The following is a 21,690-nucleotide window of genomic DNA, read 5'->3' on the forward strand; positions in this document are numbered from 1 at the left end:
CAAATCCCCCCAATTTCTCCCCAAACCTCCCTTAGGCCCCTCCCCCTTCCCCTTAGGCCCCGCCCCCTCCCTTTAAGCCCCTCCCCCTTTCCTTTAAGCCCCGCCCCCTTTCCCTTAAGCCCCGCCCCTTTTCCCTTAAGCCCCGCCCCCCTTTTCCCTTAAGAGAAATTAGGGCAATTTTCCCAAATTTTCCCCAAATCTTCCTAAATTCCCCAAATTTTCCTAAATTCCACAAAATTTTCCCCAAATCTTCCCAAATTCCCCCACAATTTCCCCAAGCTTTTCTAAATCTTCCCTTTTTTCTTCTAAAATTTCCCCAATTTTGCCCCAAATTTCCCCAATTTTGCCCCAAATTTCCCAAAACGTGCCCAAAACTTCCCCAATCCCCCCCAAATCCCCCCAATTTCTCCCCAAACCTCCCTTAGGGCCCTCCCCCTTCCCCTTAGGCCCCGCCCCCTCCCTTTAAGCCCCTCCCCCTTTCCTTTAAGCCCCGCCCCTTTCCCCTTAAGCCCCGCCCCTTTCCCCTTAGGCCCCGCCCCTTTCCCCTTAGGCCCCGCCCCTTCCCCCTAAGCCCCGCCCCCTTCTGACTAAGCCCCGCCCCCAGGTGAGCCGGGAGCTGGCCTTGGCCCCGCCCACCCTGGGGGGGCTCCTGGCCCGCCTCTTGCTCCGCCTCCAGCAGCGCCACGGCCCCGCCCTCCGCCTCTCATTGGCCGCCCTCGACGCCGCCCCCCACGGTAGGACACGCCCACCACTCCTTATATGGGCATGGGGGTGGGGTTACGGGATGTCAATACCATATAAGGGCATAATTTGCATAAATCAGCATATATTTAATGTATATCACCATATATGGTCATATAATTTGCATACATTAGCATATCCTTGCCTTATATGGTAGCGGGAGGCTTAAGTCCATATACGGTCATCTCCTTAAGTCCATATATGGTCGTCTCATTAGCATATATTAACATATCCTACCCATATATGGTAGTAAGAGGCTTAACTCCTTATCAGGTATGCTCATTTGCATATATTAGCGTATCATTACCATATATGGTAGTAGGAGGCTTAAGTCCATGTATGGTCATCTCATTAAGTCCATACATGGTCATCTCATTAGCATATATTACCATATCCCTACCATATATGGTAGTGGGAGCCTTAATTGAAGATTTATGATAATCTAATTTGCATATATTAGCATATCATTCCCATATGTGGTAGTTGACACCTTGATTCCATCTATAGTCGTGCTCATTTGCATATATTAGCATATCCATATCATATATGGTATTAGAAAGCTTAATTCCATATATGGTCATCTCATTTGCATATATTAGCATATCCTTCCATATATGGTAGAGGGAGGCTTAATTACGTCTATAATCACCCTCATTTGCATATATTTGTGTTTCTTCGCCATATATGGGCATTGCCTTCTCGTATGCCACCTCTCCCTTCCATATATGGACACCTCATTTGCATACATCGACATCCTCATTTACATATTCATATTTTCTCACCATATATGGTCATAATAGGATCATAAGTGGGCAGTTCATTAGCATACGGCACCAATTAAGCCTTACCATATGAGGACATCAAATTGACCCCCCATAGCAATACCTCATTAGCATAAAAATGTTGTTAATTTGCATATTAATTTGCATATCTTAATCTATTTCCATATATGGACATCAGATAAGAACTAAATTAGCGTAAATTAGCATTTCATACCATATATGGGCATGCCCATCATGTATACCACCCCTTTACCATATATGGAAGCTAATTAGCATAATTTATTCAAATATATGCAAAATACCTGACCATATATGGCAAAAACGCCCATATATGGTCACTATTACCATATATGGGCATAATTAGCCTATATGCTAATTATTACCATATATGGCCTTTTTTTAATTATTATTTTTTATTATTTTTTTATTTTTTTATTTTTTTTTACCATATTTGGTCATTCCCCGCAGGCCTGGGGGAGGGGCAGCTGCTGGCGGTGCTGGGGGCGGGGCAGCGACTGGGCGGGGCCACCCCCACCTGGGCGGAGTCAGCGGCGGCCGCAGGCCCCGCCCCCTGCCCCGCCCCCCACTGGGCCCTGATCCGGGACCTGCGCTGGTGAGGCCCCGCCCCAAATTCCCACCTTTTTCCCCAAATTCCCCCATTTTTCCCCAAATTCCCCCATTTTTCCCCAAATTTCCCCCAATTTTCCCCAATTTTCCCCAAATTCCCACATTTTTCCCCAAATTCCCACCATTTTTCCCAAATTCCCCCATTTTTCCCCAAATTCCCACCTTTTTCCCCAAATTTCCCCCAATTTTCCCCAAATTTCCCCAAATTCCCACATTTTTCCCCAAATTCCCACCATTTTTCCCAAATTCCCCCAAATTCCCACAATTTTTCCCAAATTCCCCCAATTTTCCCCAAATTCCCCCAAATTCATACGATTTTCCCCCAAACTCCCTAAAAATTCCAATTTTTTCCCTGGATTTCCACAAATTTTCCCCAAATTTTCCACCTAAACTCCAAAATTTCTCTCCAGTTCCCGCAAAATTTCCCTGTTCCCTAAAAATTCCCCAAATTTTTCCGCAAATTTCCACAGAATTTTCCCGGGTTTCCCTAAAAAAAACGTTTTTCCCCCAAATTCTCAAAAATATTTCCCCAAATTTCCTTAGAAATTCCAAAATTCCCCTCAGATTCCTGCCTAACTCACCAAATTTCCCCAAATTTTTCTAAAAATTTCCAAAATTAGGGCAAAATTTCCTAAATTCCCCAAATTTTCTCCAATTTTCCCTAAATTCCCCAAATCTTCCCCAAATTTTCCTAAATCCCCCAATTTTTTCCCCAAATTTTCCTAAATCCCCCCAAAATTTCCCCAAGCTTTTCTAAAACTTCCCTTTTTACTCTAAAATTTCCCCTATTTTGCCCCAAATTTCCCCAATTTTGCCCAAAACTTCCCCAAATGTGCCCAAAACCTCCCCAATTCCCCCCAAATCCCCCCAATTTCCCCCCAAACCCTCCCTTAGGCCCCTCCCCTTTCCCCTTAAGCCCCTCCCCCAGCCCCTTAAGCCCCGCCCCCTTCCCCTTAAGCCCCTCCCCCTTTCCCCTTTAGGCCCCGCCCCCTTTCACCTTGGCCCCGCCCCTTTTCCCAGGCTCCTCCAGGCCTGCGGCTCCCCATTGGCCGCCCCCGGGTCCCGCCTCCACCTGGGCAGCTCCCGATTGGCCGAGGCCGCCCGCGCCTTCCTGGGGGCGGGGCCTCGACGTCACTTCCGGGGCCCCGCCCCCGACACGCCCCACATCGCCCGCATCCTATTGGCCGGTAAGGCGAGGGGGCGGGGTTTAAGGGCCGGGGGGCGGGGCAAGGAGCCCCCCAGCCAATCGCTGCCCTCCCTAGGGGCGGAGCTTCGCGCCGCCGACCCCCGATTGGACGGGAGCTTCGTGGGCGGGGCCAACGAGAGCCTGGCGCTGCTGCCACGCCTCCTGGTGGGCGGGGCCTAAAGGGGGCGGGGCCTATGGGGAGGGGGCGGGGCCTAAGGGAAAGGGGCGGGGCCTAAGGGAGGGTTTGGGGGGACATTGGGGGGATTTGGGGGGAATTGGGGAAATTTTGGGGAATTTGGGGAAGTTTTGGGCAAAATTGGGGAAATTATAGAATAAAAAGGGAAGTTTTAGAAAAGCTTGGGGAAATTTGGGGGGATTTAGGAAAATTTGGGGAAAATTTGGGGAAATTTTGAGGAATTTAGGAAAATTTGAGGGAAATTCAGGGATTTAATAAAATTTGGGGGAGTTTTGGGGAAATTTGGGGGTATTGGGGGGAATTTGGCTTAAAGGGAAAGGGGAGGGGCCTAAGGGAGTTTTTTCTGGGGAAAATTTTTGGGCGGATTTAGGAAAATTTAAAGATTTGGGGGAATATCTAGGGGATTTAGGAAAATTTGGGGAAATTTTGATAAATTTGGGGGAATTTAGGAAAATATGGGAAAATTTTGGGGAAATATTGGGGGATTTAGGAAAATTTGATGAAAATTAGGGGAATTTAGGAAACTTTGGGGAAATTTTTGGGAATTTAGGAAAATTTGAGGGAAATTTGGGGAATTTAGGAAAAATTGGGGGAAATCTGGGGAGTTTTGGGGGAATTTAGGAAAATTTGGGGGAAAATTTGGGGAATTTAGGGAAATCTGGGGAAATTGGGGGGAAATATTGGGAAATTTAGGAAAATTTGAGGGAAATTCGGGGAATTTAGGAAAATTTGGGGAAAATTTGGGAAAGTCGGGAAATTTTGCCCTAATTTTGGAAACTTTTAGAAAAATTTGGGTTTCTATGGGGCGGGGGGCAGGGCTATGGGGCGGGGGCGGGGCTATGGGGCAGGGGGAGGGGCCTAAGGGAGGGTTTTTGGGGGAAATTGGGGGGATTTGGGGGGAATTGGGGACATTTTAGAATAAAAAGGGAAATTTCAGAAAAGTTGGGGGAAATTTTGGGGAAGTTTCAGGGAATTTAGGAAAATTTGGGGAAATTTGGATAAGTTTGGGGGAAATTAGGAAAATCTGGGGAGATCTTGGGGAAATTTTGGGGAATTTGGGAAAATTTGGGGGAAACTTGGGGAATTTAGGAAAATTTGGGGGAATTTGGGGAATTTTTGGGCGGATTTAGGAAAATTTGAGGGAAATTTGGGGAATTTAGGAAAATTTGGGGAAATTTTTGGGAAATTTGGGGGGATTTAGGAAACTTTGAGGGAAATTTTGATAATTTTGGGGGAATTTAGGAAAATCTGGGGAAATATTGGGGAATTTAGGAAAAATTGGGGAAAATTTGGGGAATTTAGGAAAATCTGGGGGAATTTTGGGGAAATTTTGGGGAATTTAGGAAAATTTGGGGGAATTTTGGGGGAATTTTGGGGAATTTAGGAAAATTCGGGGGAATTTTGGGTAAATTTTGGGGAATTTAGGCAAATTTGGGGCTAACCCCCTGGTGGGTGTGTCCGCAGGTGGGGGCGGGGCTCTGGGCCCCACTTTGGGGTCTCCTCCGTGGGGTCGGCTTCGTCCGCGCCCTGTTGGGGGCCGGGGCCCTCGGGGAGCTGCCCCACGCCGCCAGGGAGCTCAGTGAGTTGGGGGGCGCTATGGGGCGCTATGGGGCGCTATGGGGCGGGGGGTGTGGGGTGGTTATGGGGTGGTTATGGGGCGCTATGGGGTGGTTATGGGGTTATGGGGTGGTTATGGGGTTATGGGGTGGTTATGGGGTGGTTATGGGGTGGTTATGGGGTCTATGGGGCGCTATGGGGCGCTATGGGGTGGGGGGTATGGGGCGCTATGGGGCGGGTGTGGGGTGGTTATGGGGTGGTTATGGGGTGGTTATGGGGTCTATGGGGCGCTATGGGGCGGGGGGTATGGGGTGGTTATGGGGCGGGTGTGGGGCGGGTTTGGGGTGGTTATGGGGCGCTATGGGGCGGGTTATGGGGGGATATGGGGTGGGTATGGGGAGATATGGGGTGGTTATGGGGTCTATGGGGCGCTATGGGGCACTATGGGGTGGGGGGTGTGGGGTGGTTATGGGGCGGGTGTGGGGCAGGTTTGGGGTGGGTATGGGGCGCTATGGGGCGGGTTATGGGGGGATATGGGGTGGTTATGGGGCGGTTATGGGGTGGTTATGGGGTCTATGGGGCGCTATGGGGCGCTATGGGGTGGGGGGTGGGGGGCGCTATGGGGCGGGTGTGGGGCGGGTTTGGGGTGGGTATGGGGCGCTATGGGGTGGGTATGGGGGGATATGGGGTCTCTATGGGGCGCTATGGGGCTGGGGTGGTTGTGGGGCGGATGTGGGGTGGTTATGGGGTGGGTTATGGGGCGCTATGGGGTGGGTTATGGGGGGATATGGGGCTGTATGGGGCGCTATGGGGCAGTTATGGGGCGCTATGGGGTGGGTATGGGGAGATATGGGGTGGTTATGGGGTTATGGGGGGTTATGGGACGCTATGGGGCAGGGTGGGGGCATATGGGGTGATATAGGGTGGGTGTGGGGTGGTTATGGGGCTCTATGGGGTGCTATGGGGCAGGTGGGTCCCTGTGGGTCCTATGGGTCCTACGGGTCTCTATGGGGCGCTATGGGGCGCTATGGGGCTGGGGTGTCCCTATGGGTCCCTATGGGTCGCTATGGGGCTGGGAGGGTTCCCTATGGGTCTCTATGGGGCAGGGGCTCTCTATGGGGTGCTATGGGGCTGGGGGGTCCCTATGGGTCCCTATGGGTCCCTATGGGGCGCTATGGGGCGCTATGGGGCTGGGGGGTCTCTATGGGGTCCTATGGGTCCTATGGGGCGCTATGGGGCGCTATGGGGCTGGGGGCTCTCTATGGGGCCAGGAGGTCTCTATGGGGCGCTATGGGGTGCTATGGGGCTGGGGGGTCCCTATGGGTCCTATGGGGCTCTATGGGGCGCTATGGGGCTGGGGGGTCTCTATGGGTCCTTATGGGGTCTCTATGGGTCGCTATGGGTCCTATGGGGCTCTATGGGGCGCTATGGGGCAGGGGCTCTCTATGGGTCCCTATGGGTCCTATGGGTCTCTATGGGGCGCTATGGGGCTGGGGGGGTCCCTATGGGGCTGGGGGGTCCCTATGGGGTCCCTATGGGGTCCCTGTGGGTCGCTATGGGTCCAGCCCCATTGCCGCGTCCCCCAGGAGCCGCCGAGCGCCGTGGGGCCGTGCGCGCCGTGGGGCTGGAGCCGCTGCTGGCGGCCGTGGAGGCCGCTATGGGGCTGGCGACCGAGGAGCCACTTGTGGGGCTGGAGCCGCTGCTGCCTATGGGGCAGGGGGAGCCCGCTATGGGGCAGGAGCCCGCTATGGGGCAGGGGGACACCGCTATGGGGCAGGAGCCCGCTATGGGGCAGGGGGACACCGCTATGGGGCAGGAGCTTGCTGTGGGGCAGGAGCCCGCTATGGGGCAGGAGCTTGCTATGGGGCAGGGTCCTTCTATGGGGCAGGGGCTTGCTATGGGGCAGGATCCCGCTATGGGGCAGGGACTCGCTATGGGTCAGGACCCCCTCGCTATGGGGCAGGATCCTTCTATGGGGCAGACCCCCGCTATGGGGCAGGATCCTTCTATGGGGCAGGGGCTCGCTATAGGGCAGGAGCACTCCGCTATGGGGCAGGGTCCCTCTATGGGGCAGGATCCTTCTATGGGGCAGGGCCTTGCTATAGGGCAGGGCCCCCTTTCTATGGGGCAGGGTCTCTCTATGGGGCAGCCCCCTGCTATGGGGCAGGATCCCGCTATGGGGCAGGGGCTCGCTATAGGGCAGGAGCACTCCGCTATGGGGCAGGGTCTCTCTATGGGGCAGGCGCTCGCTATAGGGCAGGACCCCCTTTCTATGGGGCAGGGCCTTGCTATGGGGCAGCCCCCCGCTATGGGGCAGGATCCTTCTATGGGGCAGGGCTTCGCTATGGGGCAGGGCCTTGCTATGGGTCAGGACCCCCTCGCTATGGGGCAGCCCCCCGCTATGGGGCAGGATCCTTCTATGGGGCAGAGGCTCGCTATGGGTCAGGACCCCCTTTCTATGGGGCAGACCCCTTCTATGGGTCAGGGTCCCGCTATGGGGCAGGGACTCGCTATGGGGCAGGAGCTCGCTATAGGGCAGGCCCCCCTTTCTATGGGGCAGCCCCCCGCTATGGGGCAGGATCCTTCTATGGGGCAGGGGCTCGCTATGGGGCAGGATCTTTCTATGGGGCAGGATCCCGCTATGGGGCAGGGACTCGCTATGGGGCAGGAGCTTTCTATGGGGCAGCCCCCCCCCGCTATGGGGCAGGCGCTCGCTATGGGGCTGGCGCAGGAGCTGCCCCTCCCCCAGCTGCTGCCCCCCGGCTCCCGGCTCCTGCTCTGCCCCCGCCCCCCCCCCGGAGCCCCCCGGCCCCGCAGGTGAGCCCCAAAATCCCCCGAATTCACCCCAAAACCGTTCCCGGCCCAAATGAGCCAAAACCCCGCGAATTCGCCCCAAAATCGCCCCGATCCCAAACGGGCCGAATCGCCCCAATTTCACCCCAACCCCCCCCGGATTCCCCAATTCCCAAATGCCCCAAAATCGCCCGAATTCACCCCAAAATCGCCATATCCCAAAGCTTCCGAATCTACCCCAAAATCCCCCGAATTCACCCCAAAATCACCAGGTCCAAAATCCTCCGAATCTACCCCAAAATCCCCTGAATTCACCCCAAAATCGCCAGGTCCGAAATGACCCAAATCTCCCCGAATTCACCCCAAATTCCTCATGTCCTAAATCCTCCGAATCTATCCCAAAATCCCCCGAATTCACCCCCAAATCAGCATGGCCCAAATGACCCAAATTCACCCGAATTCACCCCAAAATGATCCAATTCTCAAATGCCCCAAAATTGCCCGAATACACCCCAAAATCGTCATATCCCAAAGCCTACGAATCTACCCCAAAATCCCCCGAATTCACCCCAAAATCGCCAGGTCCGAAATGACCCAAATCTCCCCGAATTCACCCCAAATTCCTCATATCCCAAATCCCCCGAATCTACCCCAAAATCCCCCAAATTCACCCCAAAATCAGCATGGCCCAAATGACCCAAATCTCCCCAAATTCACCCCAAAATGATCCAATTCCCAAATGTCCCAAAATCGCCTGAATTCACCCCAAAATCCCCCCAAATCTCCCATATCCCAAATGCCCCAAATCTCCCCGAATTCACCCCAAAATCACCATATCCCAAAGCCTCTGAATCTACCCCAAAATCCCCCGAATTCACCCCAAAATCATCCCCGGTCCAAATGAGCCAAAACCCCGCGAATTCGCCCCAAAATCGCCCCGATCCCAAACGGGCCGAATCTCCCTGAATTCACCCCAAAATTGCCATATCCCAAAGCCTCCGAATCTACCCCAAAATCCCCCGAATTCACCCCAAAATCACCATGTCCGAAATGCCCCAAATCTCCCCGAATTCACCCCAAAATGATCCAATTCCCAAATGCCCCAAAATTGCCCGAATTCACCCCAGAATCGCCATATCCCAAAGCCCCCGAATCTACCCCAAAATCCCCCGAATTCACCCCAAAATCACCAGGTCCAAAATCCTCCGAATCTACCCCAAAATCCCCCGAATTCACCCCAAAATCAGCATGGCCCAAATGACCCAAATTCACCCGAATTCACCCCCAAATGATCCAATTCTCAAATGCCCCAAAATCGCCTGAATTCACCCCAAAATCCCCCCAAATCTCCCATATCCCAAATGCCCCAAATCTCCCCGAATTCACCCCAAAATCACCATATCCCAAAGCCTCTGAATCTACCCCAAAATCCCCCGAATTCACCCCAAAATCATCCCCGGTCCAAATGAGCCAAAACCCCGCGAATTCGCCCCAAAATCGCCCCGATCCCAAACGGGCCGAATCTCCCTGAATTCACCCCAAAATTGCCATATCCCAAAGCCTCCGAATCTACCCCAAAATCCCCCGAATTCACCCCAAAATCACCATGTCCGAAATGCCCCAAATCTCCCCGAATTCACCCCAAAATGATCCAATTCCCAAATGCCCCAAAATTGCCCGAATTCACCCCAGAATCGCCATATCCCAAAGCCCCCGAATCTACCCCAAAATCCCCCGAATTCACCCCAAAATCACCAGGTCCAAAATCCTCCGAATCTACCCCAAAATCCCCCGAATTCACCCCAAAATCAGCATGGCCCAAATGACCCAAATTCACCCGAATTCACCCCCAAATGATCCAATTCTCAAATGCCCCAAAATCGCCTGAATTCACCCCAAAATCCCCCCAAATCTCCCATATCCCAAATGCCCCAAATCCCCCCGAATTCACCCCAAAATCGCCATATCCCAAAGCCCCCGAATCTACCCCAAAATCCCCCGAATTCACCCCAAAATCACCAGGTCCAAAATGTCCCAAATCTCCCCGAATTCACCCCAAAATTGCCATATCCCAAAGCCTCCGAATCTACCCCAAAATCCCCCAAATTCACCCCAAAATTGGCATCGCCCAAATGACCCAAATCTCCCCAAATTCACCCCAAAATGATCCAATTCCCAAATGTCCCAAAATCGCCGGAATTCCCCCCAAAATCCCCCCAAATCTCCCATATCCCAAATCCCCCCGAATTCACCCCAAATTCCTCATATCCCAAAGCCTCCGAATCTACCCCAAAATGCCCCGAATTCACCCCAAAATCGCCAGGTCCGAAATGCCCCAAATTCACCCGAATTCACCCCAAAATGATTCCCGGCCCAAATGACCCAAATCCCCCCGAATTCACCCCAAATTCCTCATATCCCAAATCCTCCGAATCTACCCCAAAATCCCCCGAATTCACCCCAAAATTGGCATGGCCCAAATGACCCCAAATCACCCGAATTCACCCCAAAATGATCCAATTCCCAAATGACCCAAAATCGCCTGAATTCACCCCAAAATCCCCCCAAATCTCCCATATCCCAAATGACCCAAATCTCCCCGAATTCACCCCAAATTCGTCATATCCCAAATCCCCCGAATCTACCCCAAAATCCCCCAAATTCACCCCAAAATCAGCATGGCCCAAATGACCCGAATCTCCCTGAATTCACCCCAAAATCGCCCCGATCCCAAACGGGCCAAATCCCCCCGAATTCACCCCAAATTCCTCATATCCCAAAGCCTCCGAATCTACCCCAAAATCCCCCGAATTCACCCCAAAATTGGCATCGCCCAAATGACCCAAATCTCCCCGAATTCACCCCAAAATGATCTAATTCCCAAATGTCCCAAAATCGCCTGAATTCACCCCAAAAATCCCCCCAATTCTCCCATATCCCAAATGCCCCAAATCCCCCTGAATTCACCCCAAAATCACCATATTGCAAATCCCCCGAATCTACCCCAAAATCCCCCGAATTCACCCCAAAATCACCAGGTCCGAAATGTCCCAAATCCCCCCAAATTCACCCCAAAATGATCCAATTCCCAAATGCCCCAAAATTGCCCGAATTCACCCCAAAATTGCCATATCCCAAAGCCTCCGAATCTACCCCAAAATCCCCCGAATTCACTCCAAAATCGCCAGGTCCGAAATGCCCCAAATCTCCCCGAATTCACCCCAAAATGATCCAATTCCCAAATGCCCCAAAATTGCCCAAATTCACCCCAAAATCGCCATATCCCAAATCCTCCGAATCTACCCCAAAATCCCCCGAATTCACCCCAAAATTGGCATCGCCCAAATGACCCAAAATCCCCCGAATTCACCCCAAAATCATCCCCGGCCCAAATGAGCCAAAACCCCGCGAATTCGCCCCAAAATCGCCCCGATCCCAAACGGGCCGAATCGCCCCGATTTCACCCCAAATCCCCCAATTCCCAAATGCCCCAAAATCACCCGAATTCACCCCAAAATCGCCGTATCCCAAAGCCTCCGAATCTACCCCAAAATCCCCTGAATTCACCCCAAAATCACCATGTCCGAAATGCCCCAAATCTCCCCGAATTCACCCCAAAATGATCCAATTCCCAAATGCCCCAAAATCGCCTGAATTCACCCCAAAATCCCCCCAAATCTCCCATATCCCAAATGACCCAAATCCCCCCGAATTCACCCCAAAATCGCCATATCCCAAATCCTCCGAATCTACCCCAAAATCCCCCGAATTCACCCCAAAATCAGCATGGCCCAAATGACCCAAATTCACCCGAATTCACCCCAAAATGATCCAATTCCCAAATGCCCCAAAATCGCCTGAATTCACCCAAAATCCCCCCAAATCTCCCATATCCCAAATGACCCAAATCCCCCTGAATTCACCCCAAAATCGCCAGGTCCGAAATGCCCCAAATCTCCCCGAATTCACCCCAAAATGATCCAATTCCCAAATGTCCCAAAATCCCCCGAATTCACCCCAAACCCCCCCAATTCCCAAATGCCCCAAAATCACCGGAATTCACCCCAAAATCCTCCCCGCAGGCCCCCCCAGGCCTCCCCCTCCCCCCTGGCCGTGGCCGTGGCCCCCTCGGGGCTGGGGGCGGCCGTGGGCAGCGCCCGGGGAGGGGTCCAGCTGCTGGAAACCAGTAACGGCCGGGTACTGGGAGCACTGGGAGCACTGGGACGGGGCTGGGGGGGGACTGGGAGGGACTGGGAGAGACTGGGAGGGGACTGGGAGGGACTGGGAGGGACTGGGAGGGGATTTGGGGGGACTGGGAGGGTGTAATGGGGGGACTGGGGGGAACTGGGGCATACTGGGAGCAAACTGGGAGGGACTGGGGGGAACTGGGAGGGAACTGGGAGGAACTGGGAGGGACTGGGAGGGGGTAATGGGGGGACTGGGGGGAATTGGGGCATACTGGGAGCAAACTGGGAGGGACAGGGAGGGACTGGGAGGGAACTGGGAGGGAACTGGGGGCAACTGGGGGGAACTGGGAGGGACTGGGAGGGGAAATGGGGGGACTGGGGGGAACTGGGAGGGAACTGGGGAGAACTGGGAGGGACTGGGGGGAACTGGGATGGACTGGGAAGGACTGGGAGGGACTGGGATGGGGTAATGGGGGGACTGGGAGGGACTGGGAGGGAGAACTGGGCATTTATACTGGTCTATACTGGTCTACACTGGTATATACTGGTTTATACTGGTCTATACTGGTCTATACCGGTCTATACTGGTCCATACTGGTTTATACTGGTCCATACTGGTCTATACTGGTGTATACTGGTCTAGATTGGTCTATACTGGTGTGAGACTGGGGCGGGAGGAGGGGTAGAATGGGTTGTGGATGGGTCCATACTGGTCCATACTGGTCCATACTGGTCCATACTGGTTTATAATGGTTTATACTGGTCTATACTGGTCTGTACTGGTTTATACTGGTATATACTGGTCTATACTGGTGTGAGACTGGGGCGGGAGGCAGGGGAGAAGGGGTTGTGGGTGGGTCCATACTGGTCCATACTGGTCCATACTGGTCCATACTGGTCTATACTGGTTTATACTGGTTATACTGGTCTGTACTGGTTTTTACTGGTTTGTACTGGTTTCTACTGGTCCGTACTGGTTGCAGGTGCTGCAGGAGCTGCAGGGCAGCGTGGGGGGGGTGACGGCCGTGGCTTTCGTCACCGATGACGTCATCGCGCTGGGCGGGGCCGGGGGGGACCTGGAGCTCTGGGACCTGCGCAGGGGGCACAGGTGGGGCGCTATGGGGCAGCTATGGGGCGGCTATGGGGCAGCTATGGGGCAGCTATGGGGTGGTTATGGGGCGCTATGGGGCGGCTATGGGGCGGCTATGGGGCAGCTATGGGGTGGTTATGGGGCGCTATGGGGCGGCTATGGGGCGGCTATGGGGCAGCTATGGGGCGCTATGGGGCGGCTATGGGGCAGCTATGGGGCGGGGGTGGGGTGGTTATGGGGCACTTATGGGGTGGGTATGGGGCGCTATGGGGTGATTATGGGGCACTTATGGGGCGCTATGGGGCGGCTATGGGGCAGCTATGGGGCGGCTATGGGGCAGCTATGGGGTGGTTATGGGGTGGTTATGGGGTGGTTATGGGGCAGTTATGGGGTGGTTATGGGGCAGCTATGGGGCACTTATGGGGCAGTTATGGGATCATTATGGGATGGTTATGGGGTCTCTATGGGTCACTTATAGGTTGCTATGGGGCAGCTATGGGGCAGTTATAGGATCATTATGGGATGGCTATGGGGCACTTATGGGATCACTATGGGGTCTCTCTGCCGTCACTTATGGGTCACTTATGGGTCACTTATGGGGCACTTATGGGTCACTTATGGGGCGCTATGGGGCACTTATGGGTCACTTATGGGGCACTTATGGGGCACTTATGGGGCACTTATGGGGCGCTATGGGGCAGCTATGGGTCACTTATGGGGCACTTATGGGTCACTTATGGGTCACTTATGGGGCAGCTATGGGGTCACTTATGGGTCACTTATGGGGCACTTATGGGGCGCTATGGGGCAGCTATGGGGCACTTATGGGGCACTTATGGGGCAGTTATGGGGCACTTATGGGTCACTTATGGGGCACTTATGGGGCACTTATGGGGCACTTATGGGGCGCTATGGGGCACTTATGGGTCACTTATGGGGCACTTATGGGGCACTTATGGGGCGCTATGGGGTCACTTATGGGGCACTTATGGGGCACTTATGGGGCACTTATGGGGCGCTATGGGGTCACTTATGGGTCACTTATGGGGCACTTATGGGGCACTTATGGGGCGCTATGGGGTCACTTATGGGGCACTTATGGGGCACTTATGGGGCACTTATGGGGCGCTATGGGGTCACTTATGGGGCACTTATGGGGCACTTATGGGGCACTTATGGGGCGCTATGGGGTCACTTATGGGGCACTTATGGGGCACTTATGGGGCACTTATGGGGCGCTATGGGGTCACTTATGGGGCACTTATGGGGCACTTATGGGGCACTTATGGGGCGCTATGGGGTCACTTATGGGTCACTTATGGGGCACTTATGGGGCACTTATGGGGCGCTATGGGGTCACTTATGGGGCACTTATGGGGCACTTATGGGGCACTTATGGGGCACTTATGGGGCACTTATGGGGCGCTATGGGGCAGGCTATGGGGCACTTATGGGATCATTATGGGGTCACTTATGGGGCACTTATGGGGCACTTATGGGGCACTTATGGGGCACTTATGGGGCGCTATGGGGTCACTTATGGGTCACTTATGGGGCACTTATGGGGCACTTATGGGGCGCTATGGGGTCACTTATGGGGCACTTATGGGGCACTTATGGGGCACTTATGGGGCACTTATGGGGCACTTATGGGGCGCTATGGGGCAGGCTATGGGGCACTTATGGGATCATTATGGGGTCACTTATGGGTCACTTATGGGGCACTTATGGGGCACTTATGGGTCACTTATGGGGCACTTATGGGGCACTTATGGGGCACTTATGGGGCGCTATGGGGCAGCTATGGGGTCACTTATGGGTCACTTATGGGGCGCTATGGGGCAGGCTATGGGGTCACTTATGGGTCACTTATGGGTCACTTATGGGGCACTTATGGGTCACTTATGGGTCACTTATGGGGCACTTATGGGTCACTTATGGGTCACTTATGGGGCACTTATGGGGCGCTATGGGGCACTTATGGGTCACTTATGGGTCACTTATGGGTCACTTATGGGGCGCTATGGGGCAGCTATGGGGTCACTTATGGGGCACTTATGGGGCACTTATGGGGCACTTATGGGGCACTTTTGGTCACTTATGGGGCGCTTATGGGTCACTTATCGGGCACTTATGGGGCACTTATGGGTCACTTATGGGTCACTTATGGGGCACTTATGGGGCACTTATGGGTCGCTATGGGGCAGCTATGGGGCGGGGGTGGGGTGGTTATGGGGCACTTATGGGGTGGGTATGGGGCGCTATGGGGTGATTATGGGGCACTTATGGGGCGCTATGGGGCAGCTATGGGGCGGCTATGGGGCAGCTATGGGGCAGCTATGGGGTGGTTATGGGGCGCTATGGGGCGGCTATGGGGCGGCTATGGGGCAGCTATGGGGTGGTTATGGGGCGCTATGGGGCGGCTATGGGGCGGCTATGGGGCAGCTATGGGGCGCTATGGGGCGGCTATGGGGCAGCTATGGGGCGGGGGTGGGGTGGTTATGGGGCACTTATGGGGTGGGTATGGGGCGCTATGGGGTGATTATGGGGCACTTATGGGGCGCTATGGGGCGGCTATGGGGCAGCTATGGGGCGGCTATGGGGCAGCTATGGGGTGGTTATGGGGTGGTTATGGGGTGGTTATGGGGCAGTTATGGGGTGGTTATGGGGCAGCTATGGGGCACTTATGGGGCAGTTATGGGATCATTATGGGATGGTTATGGGGTCTCTATGGGTCACTTATAGGTTGCTATGGGGCAGCTATGGGGCAGTTATAGGATCATTATGGGATGGCTATGGGGCACTTATGGGATCACTATGGGGTCTCTCTGCCGTCACTTATGGGTCACTTATGGGTCACTTATGGGGCACTTATGGGTCACTTATGGGGCGCTATGGGGCACTTATGGGTCACTTATGGGGCACTTATGGGGCACTTATGGGGCACTTATGGGGCGCTATGGGGCACCTATGGGTCACTTATGGGGCACTTATGGGTCACTTATGGGTCACTTATGGGGCAGCTATGGGGTCACTTATGGGTCACTTATGGGGCACTTATGGGGCGCTATGGGGCAGCTATGGGGCACTTATGGGGCACTTATGGGGCAGTTATGGGGCACTTATGGGTCACTTATGGGGCACTTATGGGGCACTTATGGGGCACTTATGGGGCGCTATGGGGCACTTATGGGTCACTTATGGGGCACTTATGGGGCACTTATGGGGCGCTATGGGGTCACTTATGGGGCACTTATGGGGCACTTATGGGGCACTTATGGGGCGCTATGGGGTCACTTATGGGTCACTTATGGGGCACTTATGGGGCACTTATGGGGCGCTATGGGGTCACTTATGGGGCACTTATGGGGCACTTATGGGGCACTTATGGGGCGCTATGGGGTCACTTATGGGGCACTTATGGGGCACTTATGGGGCACTTATGGGGCGCTATGGGGTCACTTATGGGGCACTTATGGGGCACTTATGGGGCACTTATGGGGCGCTATGGGGTCACTTATGGGGCACTTATGGGGCACTTATGGGGCACTTATGGGGCGCTATGGGGTCACTTATGGGTCACTTATGGGGCACTTATGGGGCACTTATGGGGCGCTATGGGGTCACTTATGGGGCACTTATGGGGCACTTATGGGGCACTTATGGGGCACTTATGGGGCACTTATGGGGCGCTATGGGGCAGGCTATGGGGCACTTATGGGATCATTATGGGGTCACTTATGGGGCACTTATGGGGCACTTATGGGGCACTTATGGGGCACTTATGGGGCGCTATGGGGTCACTTATGGGTCACTTATGGGGCACTTATGGGGCACTTATGGGGCGCTATGGGGTCACTTATGGGGCACTTATGGGGCACTTATGGGGCACTTATGGGGCACTTATGGGGCACTTATGGGGCGCTATGGGGCAGGCTATGGGGCACTTATGGGATCATTATGGGGTCACTTATGGGTCACTTATGGGGCACTTATGGGGCACTTATGGGTCACTTATGGGGCACTTATGGGGCACTTATGGGGCACTTATGGGGCGCTATGGGGCAGCTATGGGGTCACTTATGGGTCACTTATGGGGCGCTATGGGGCAGGCTATGGGGTCACTTATGGGTCACTTATGGGTCACTTATGGGGCACTTATGGGTCACTTATGGGTCACTTATGGGGCACTTATGGGTCACTTATGGGTCACTTATGGGGCACTTATGGGGCGCTATGGGGCACTTATGGGTCACTTATGGGTCACTTATGGGTCACTTATGGGGCGCTATGGGGCAGCTATGGGGTCACTTATGGGGCACTTATGGGGCACTTATGGGGCACTTATGGGGCACTTTTGGTCACTTATGGGGCGCTTATGGGTCACTTATCGGGCACTTATGGGGCACTTATGGGTCACTTATGGGTCACTTATGGGGCACTTATGGGGCACTTATGGGTCGCTATGGGGCAGCTATGGGGTCACTTATGGGTCACTTATGGGGCGCTATGGGGCAGGCTATGGGGTCACTTATGGGTCACTTATGGGACACTTATGGGGCACTTATGGGGCACTTATGGGGCACTTATGGGGCAGCTATGGGGTCACTTATGGGTCACACTGGGGTCACTTATGGGTCGCTATGGGGCAGCTATGGGGCACTTATGGGGCACTTATGGGTCACTTATGGGTCACTTATGGGGCACTTATGGGGCACTTATGGGGCGCTATGGGGCACTTATGGGTCACTTATGGGGCACTTATGGGGCACTTATGGGGCGCTATGGGGCACTTATGGGGCACTTATGGGGCACTTATGGGGCACTTATGGGGCGCTATGGGGCAGCTATGGGGCACTTATGGGGCAGCTATGGGGCAGGCTATGGGGCACTTATGGGTCACTTATGGGTCACTTATGGGGCACTTATGGGGCACTTATGGGGCACTTATGGGTCACTTATGGGGCACTTATGGGGCACTTATGGGTCACTTATGGGGCACTTATGGGGCACTTATGGGGCGCTATGGGTCACTTATGGGGCACTTATGGGGCACTTATGGGTCACTTATGGGTCTCTATGGGGCAGCTACGGGGTCTCTGTGGGGTCTCTATGGGGTCACTTATGGGGCGCTATGGGGCAGCCATGGGGTCACTTATGGGGCACTTATGGGTCACTTATGAGGCACTTATGGGGCACTTATGGGTCACTTATGGGGCACTTATGGGGCACTTACGGGTCACTTATGGGTCACTTATGGGGCAGCTATGGGGCAGTTATAGGATCATTATGGGATGGTTATGGGGCACTTATGGGGCACTTATGGGGCACTTATGGGGCACTTATGGGGCACTTATGGGTCACTTATGGGGCGCTATGGGGCACTTATGGGTCACTTATGGGGCAGTTATGGGGCACTTATGGGACACTTATGGGACACTTATGGGTCACTATGGGTCACTTATGGGGCGCTATGGGGCAGGCTATGGGGTCACTTATGGGTCACTTATGGGTCACTTATGGGGCACTTATGGGGCACTTATGGGGCACTTATGGGTCGCTATGGGTCAGTTATGGGTCACTTATGGGGCACTTATGGGGCACTTATGGGGCACTATGGGTCACTTATGGGGCACTTATGGGGCACTTATGGGGCACTTACGGGATCATTATGGGGTCTCTATGGGGCAGCTATGGGGCACTTATGGGTCACTTATGGGTCACTTATGGGTCACTTATGGGGCACTTATGGGGCACTTATGGGGCACTTATGGGTCACTTATGGGTCACTTATGGGGCACTTATGGGGCACTTATGGGTCACTTATGGGTCACTATGGGGCACTTATGGGGTCAATTATGGGGTCACTTATGGGGCGCTATGGGTCACTTATGGGTCACTTATGGGGCACTTATGGGGCACTTATGGGGCACTTATGGGTCACTTATGGGGCGCTATGGGGCAGCTATGGGGTCACTTATGGGTCACTTATGGGTCACTTATGGGTCACTTATGGGGCACTTATGGGTCACTTATGGGTCACTTATGGGGCACTTATGGGTCACTTATGGGTCACTTATGGGGCGCTATGGGGTCACTTATGGGTCACTTATGGGTCACTTATGGGGCACTTATGGGGCACTTATGGGGCACTTATGGGGCACTTATGGGGCGCTATGGGGCAGCTATGGGGCAGCTATGGGGTCACTTATGGGTCACTTATGGGGCGCTATGGGGCACTTATGGGGCACTTATGGGTCACTTATGGGTCACTTATGGGGCACTTATGGGGCACTTATGGGTCACTTATGGGGCACTTATGGGGTCACTTATGGGGCACTTATGGGTCACTTATGGGTCACTTATGGGGCACTTATGGGGTCACTTATGGGTCACTTATGGGTCACTTATGGGGCACTTATGGGGCACTTATGGGGCACTTATGGGTCACTTATGGGGCACTTATGGGGCACTTATGGGGCGCTATGGGGCACTTATGGGTCACTTATGGGTCACTTATGGGTCACTTATGGGGCACTTATGGGTCACTTATGGGGCACTTATGGGGCACTTATGGGGCACTTATGGGGCACTTATGAGGCACTTATGGGGCACTTATGGGGCACTTATGGGGCACTTATGGGTCACTTATGGGGCACTTATGGGGCACTTATGGGTCACTTATGGGGCACTTATGGGTCACTTATGGGGCACTTATGGGGCACTTATGGGTCACTTATGGGGCGCTATGGGGCACTTATGGGGCACTTATGGGGCACTTATGGGGCACTTATGGGTCACTTATGGGGCGCTATGGGGCAGCTATGGGGTCACTTATGGGTCACTTATGGGGCACTTATGGGTCACTTATGGGGCACTTATGGGGCGCTATGGGTCACTTATGGGGCAGCTATGGGGCAGTTATAGGATCATTATGGGATGGTTATGGGTCACTTATGGGGCGCTATGGGGCAGGCTATGGGTCACTTATGGGGCACTTATGGGTCACTTATGGGTCACTTATGGGTCGCTATGGGGCACTTATGGGGCACTTATGGGGCACTTATGAGGCACTTATGGGGCACTTATGGGTCACTTATGGGGCGCTATGGGGCACTTATGGGTCACTTATGGGTCACTTATGGGGCACTTATGGGGCACTTATGGGGCACTTATGGGGCACTTATGGGTCACTTATGGGGCACTTATGGGGCACTTATGGGGCACTTATGGGTCACTTATGGGGCAGCTATGGGGCACTTATGGGTCACTTATGGGGCACTTATGGGGCACTTATGGGGCACTTATGGGTCACTTATGGGGCACTTATGGGGCACTTATGGGGCACTTATGGGTCACTTATGGGGCAGCTATGGGGCACTTATGGGTCACTTATGGGGCACTTATGGGGCACTTATGGGGCACTTATGGGTCACTTATGGGGCACTTATGGGGCACTTATGGGGCACTTATGGGGCACTTATGGGGCGCTATGGGGCAGGCTATGGGGCGCCCAGGCCCACCGGGGCCCGGTGACCGCCCTGAGCCCCCGGCCCGGGGGGGGGCTGCTGAGCACCGGCCTGGACGGGACCCTCCAGGTAAGGCCCCCCCCCCCCTTGATGACGTCATCGATGACGTCACTGATGACGTCATCCCCTCCTCTAGGAGTGGCCCCTCCCCCCCGGCCCCGCCCCCCTCTGGCTCCGCCCCCTCGGCCCCCCCCTCCTGGCCCTGGGGGTCCGGCCCCGGGGGGGGGGGGGGGAGGTGGCGGTGGGGGGGTGGGGGGGGCGCCTGGCCCTGCTGGGGGGGGGGGACGGGGACGTACTGGTGAGTGACTGGGGGGGACTGGGAGGTACTGGGAGGGCACTGGGAGGGACTGGGGTATACTGGGATATACTGGGAGGGACTGGGAGGGGGTTTGGGGGGGTTTGGGGGGGTTTTGGGGGGGTTGTGGGGGGTTTTGGGGGGACTGGGTTATACTGGGATGTACTGGGAGGGGACTGGGATATACTGGGAGGGGGTGGGGGGGGGCTGGGGGGCACTGGGAGGGGACTGGGAGGGGGTTGGGGGGGTTTGGGGGGGGGTTTGGGGGGGGATATGGGGGGTTTTGGGGGGACTGGGGTATACTGGGGGATACTGGGAGGGCACTGGGAAGGACTGGGAGGGGGTTGGGGGATACTGGGATATACTGGGATTGAACTGGGAGGGACTGGGAGGGGGTGGGGGGGCACTGGGAGGCACTGGGAGGGGGTTTGGGGGGGTTAAAGGGGGATTGGGGGGGACTGGGAGGGAATTGGGGGATACTGGGATATACTGGGATATACTGGGAGGGGACTGGGAGGGGACTGGGATATACTGGGAGGGGGTGGGGGGGCACTGGGGGGGACTGGGAGGGGGTTTGGGGGGGTTATGGGGGGTTATGGGGGGGTTGTGGGGGGAATTTGGGGGGATTTGGGGATACTGGGAGGGACTGGGATATACTGGGAGGGGACTGGGAGGGGACTGGGGGGCGCTGGGGGGGACTGGGAGGG

General features: G+C 54.6%; 1 protein-coding gene across 7 annotated transcripts in view; it reads left to right on the forward strand.

Moving 5' to 3' along the window:
• Window positions 1-21,690, forward strand: part of LOC140000032 (telomerase protein component 1-like) — a 63,291-nt gene that overhangs the window by 13,940 nt on the left and 27,661 nt on the right. For 6 of the 7 annotated variants that reach the window (XM_072029734.1, XM_072029733.1, XM_072029736.1 and 3 more), the window contains exons 11-15: window positions 3,171-3,337; window positions 3,413-3,501; window positions 4,997-5,111; window positions 20,661-20,757; window positions 20,825-20,986. In XM_072029734.1, coding sequence (XP_071885835.1) covers window positions 3,171-3,337; window positions 3,413-3,501; window positions 4,997-5,111; window positions 20,661-20,757; window positions 20,825-20,986 — 630 coding nt within the window. The remainder of the gene's footprint in view (window positions 1-3,170; window positions 3,338-3,412; window positions 3,502-4,996; window positions 5,112-20,660; window positions 20,758-20,824; window positions 20,987-21,690) is intronic. The other variant, XM_072029735.1, reaches the window with a different exon arrangement.

This window comes from Anas platyrhynchos, chromosome 31 (genome assembly GCF_047663525.1).
Source record: "Anas platyrhynchos isolate ZD024472 breed Pekin duck chromosome 31, IASCAAS_PekinDuck_T2T, whole genome shotgun sequence".
Taxonomy (NCBI): domain Eukaryota; kingdom Metazoa; phylum Chordata; class Aves; order Anseriformes; family Anatidae; genus Anas; species Anas platyrhynchos.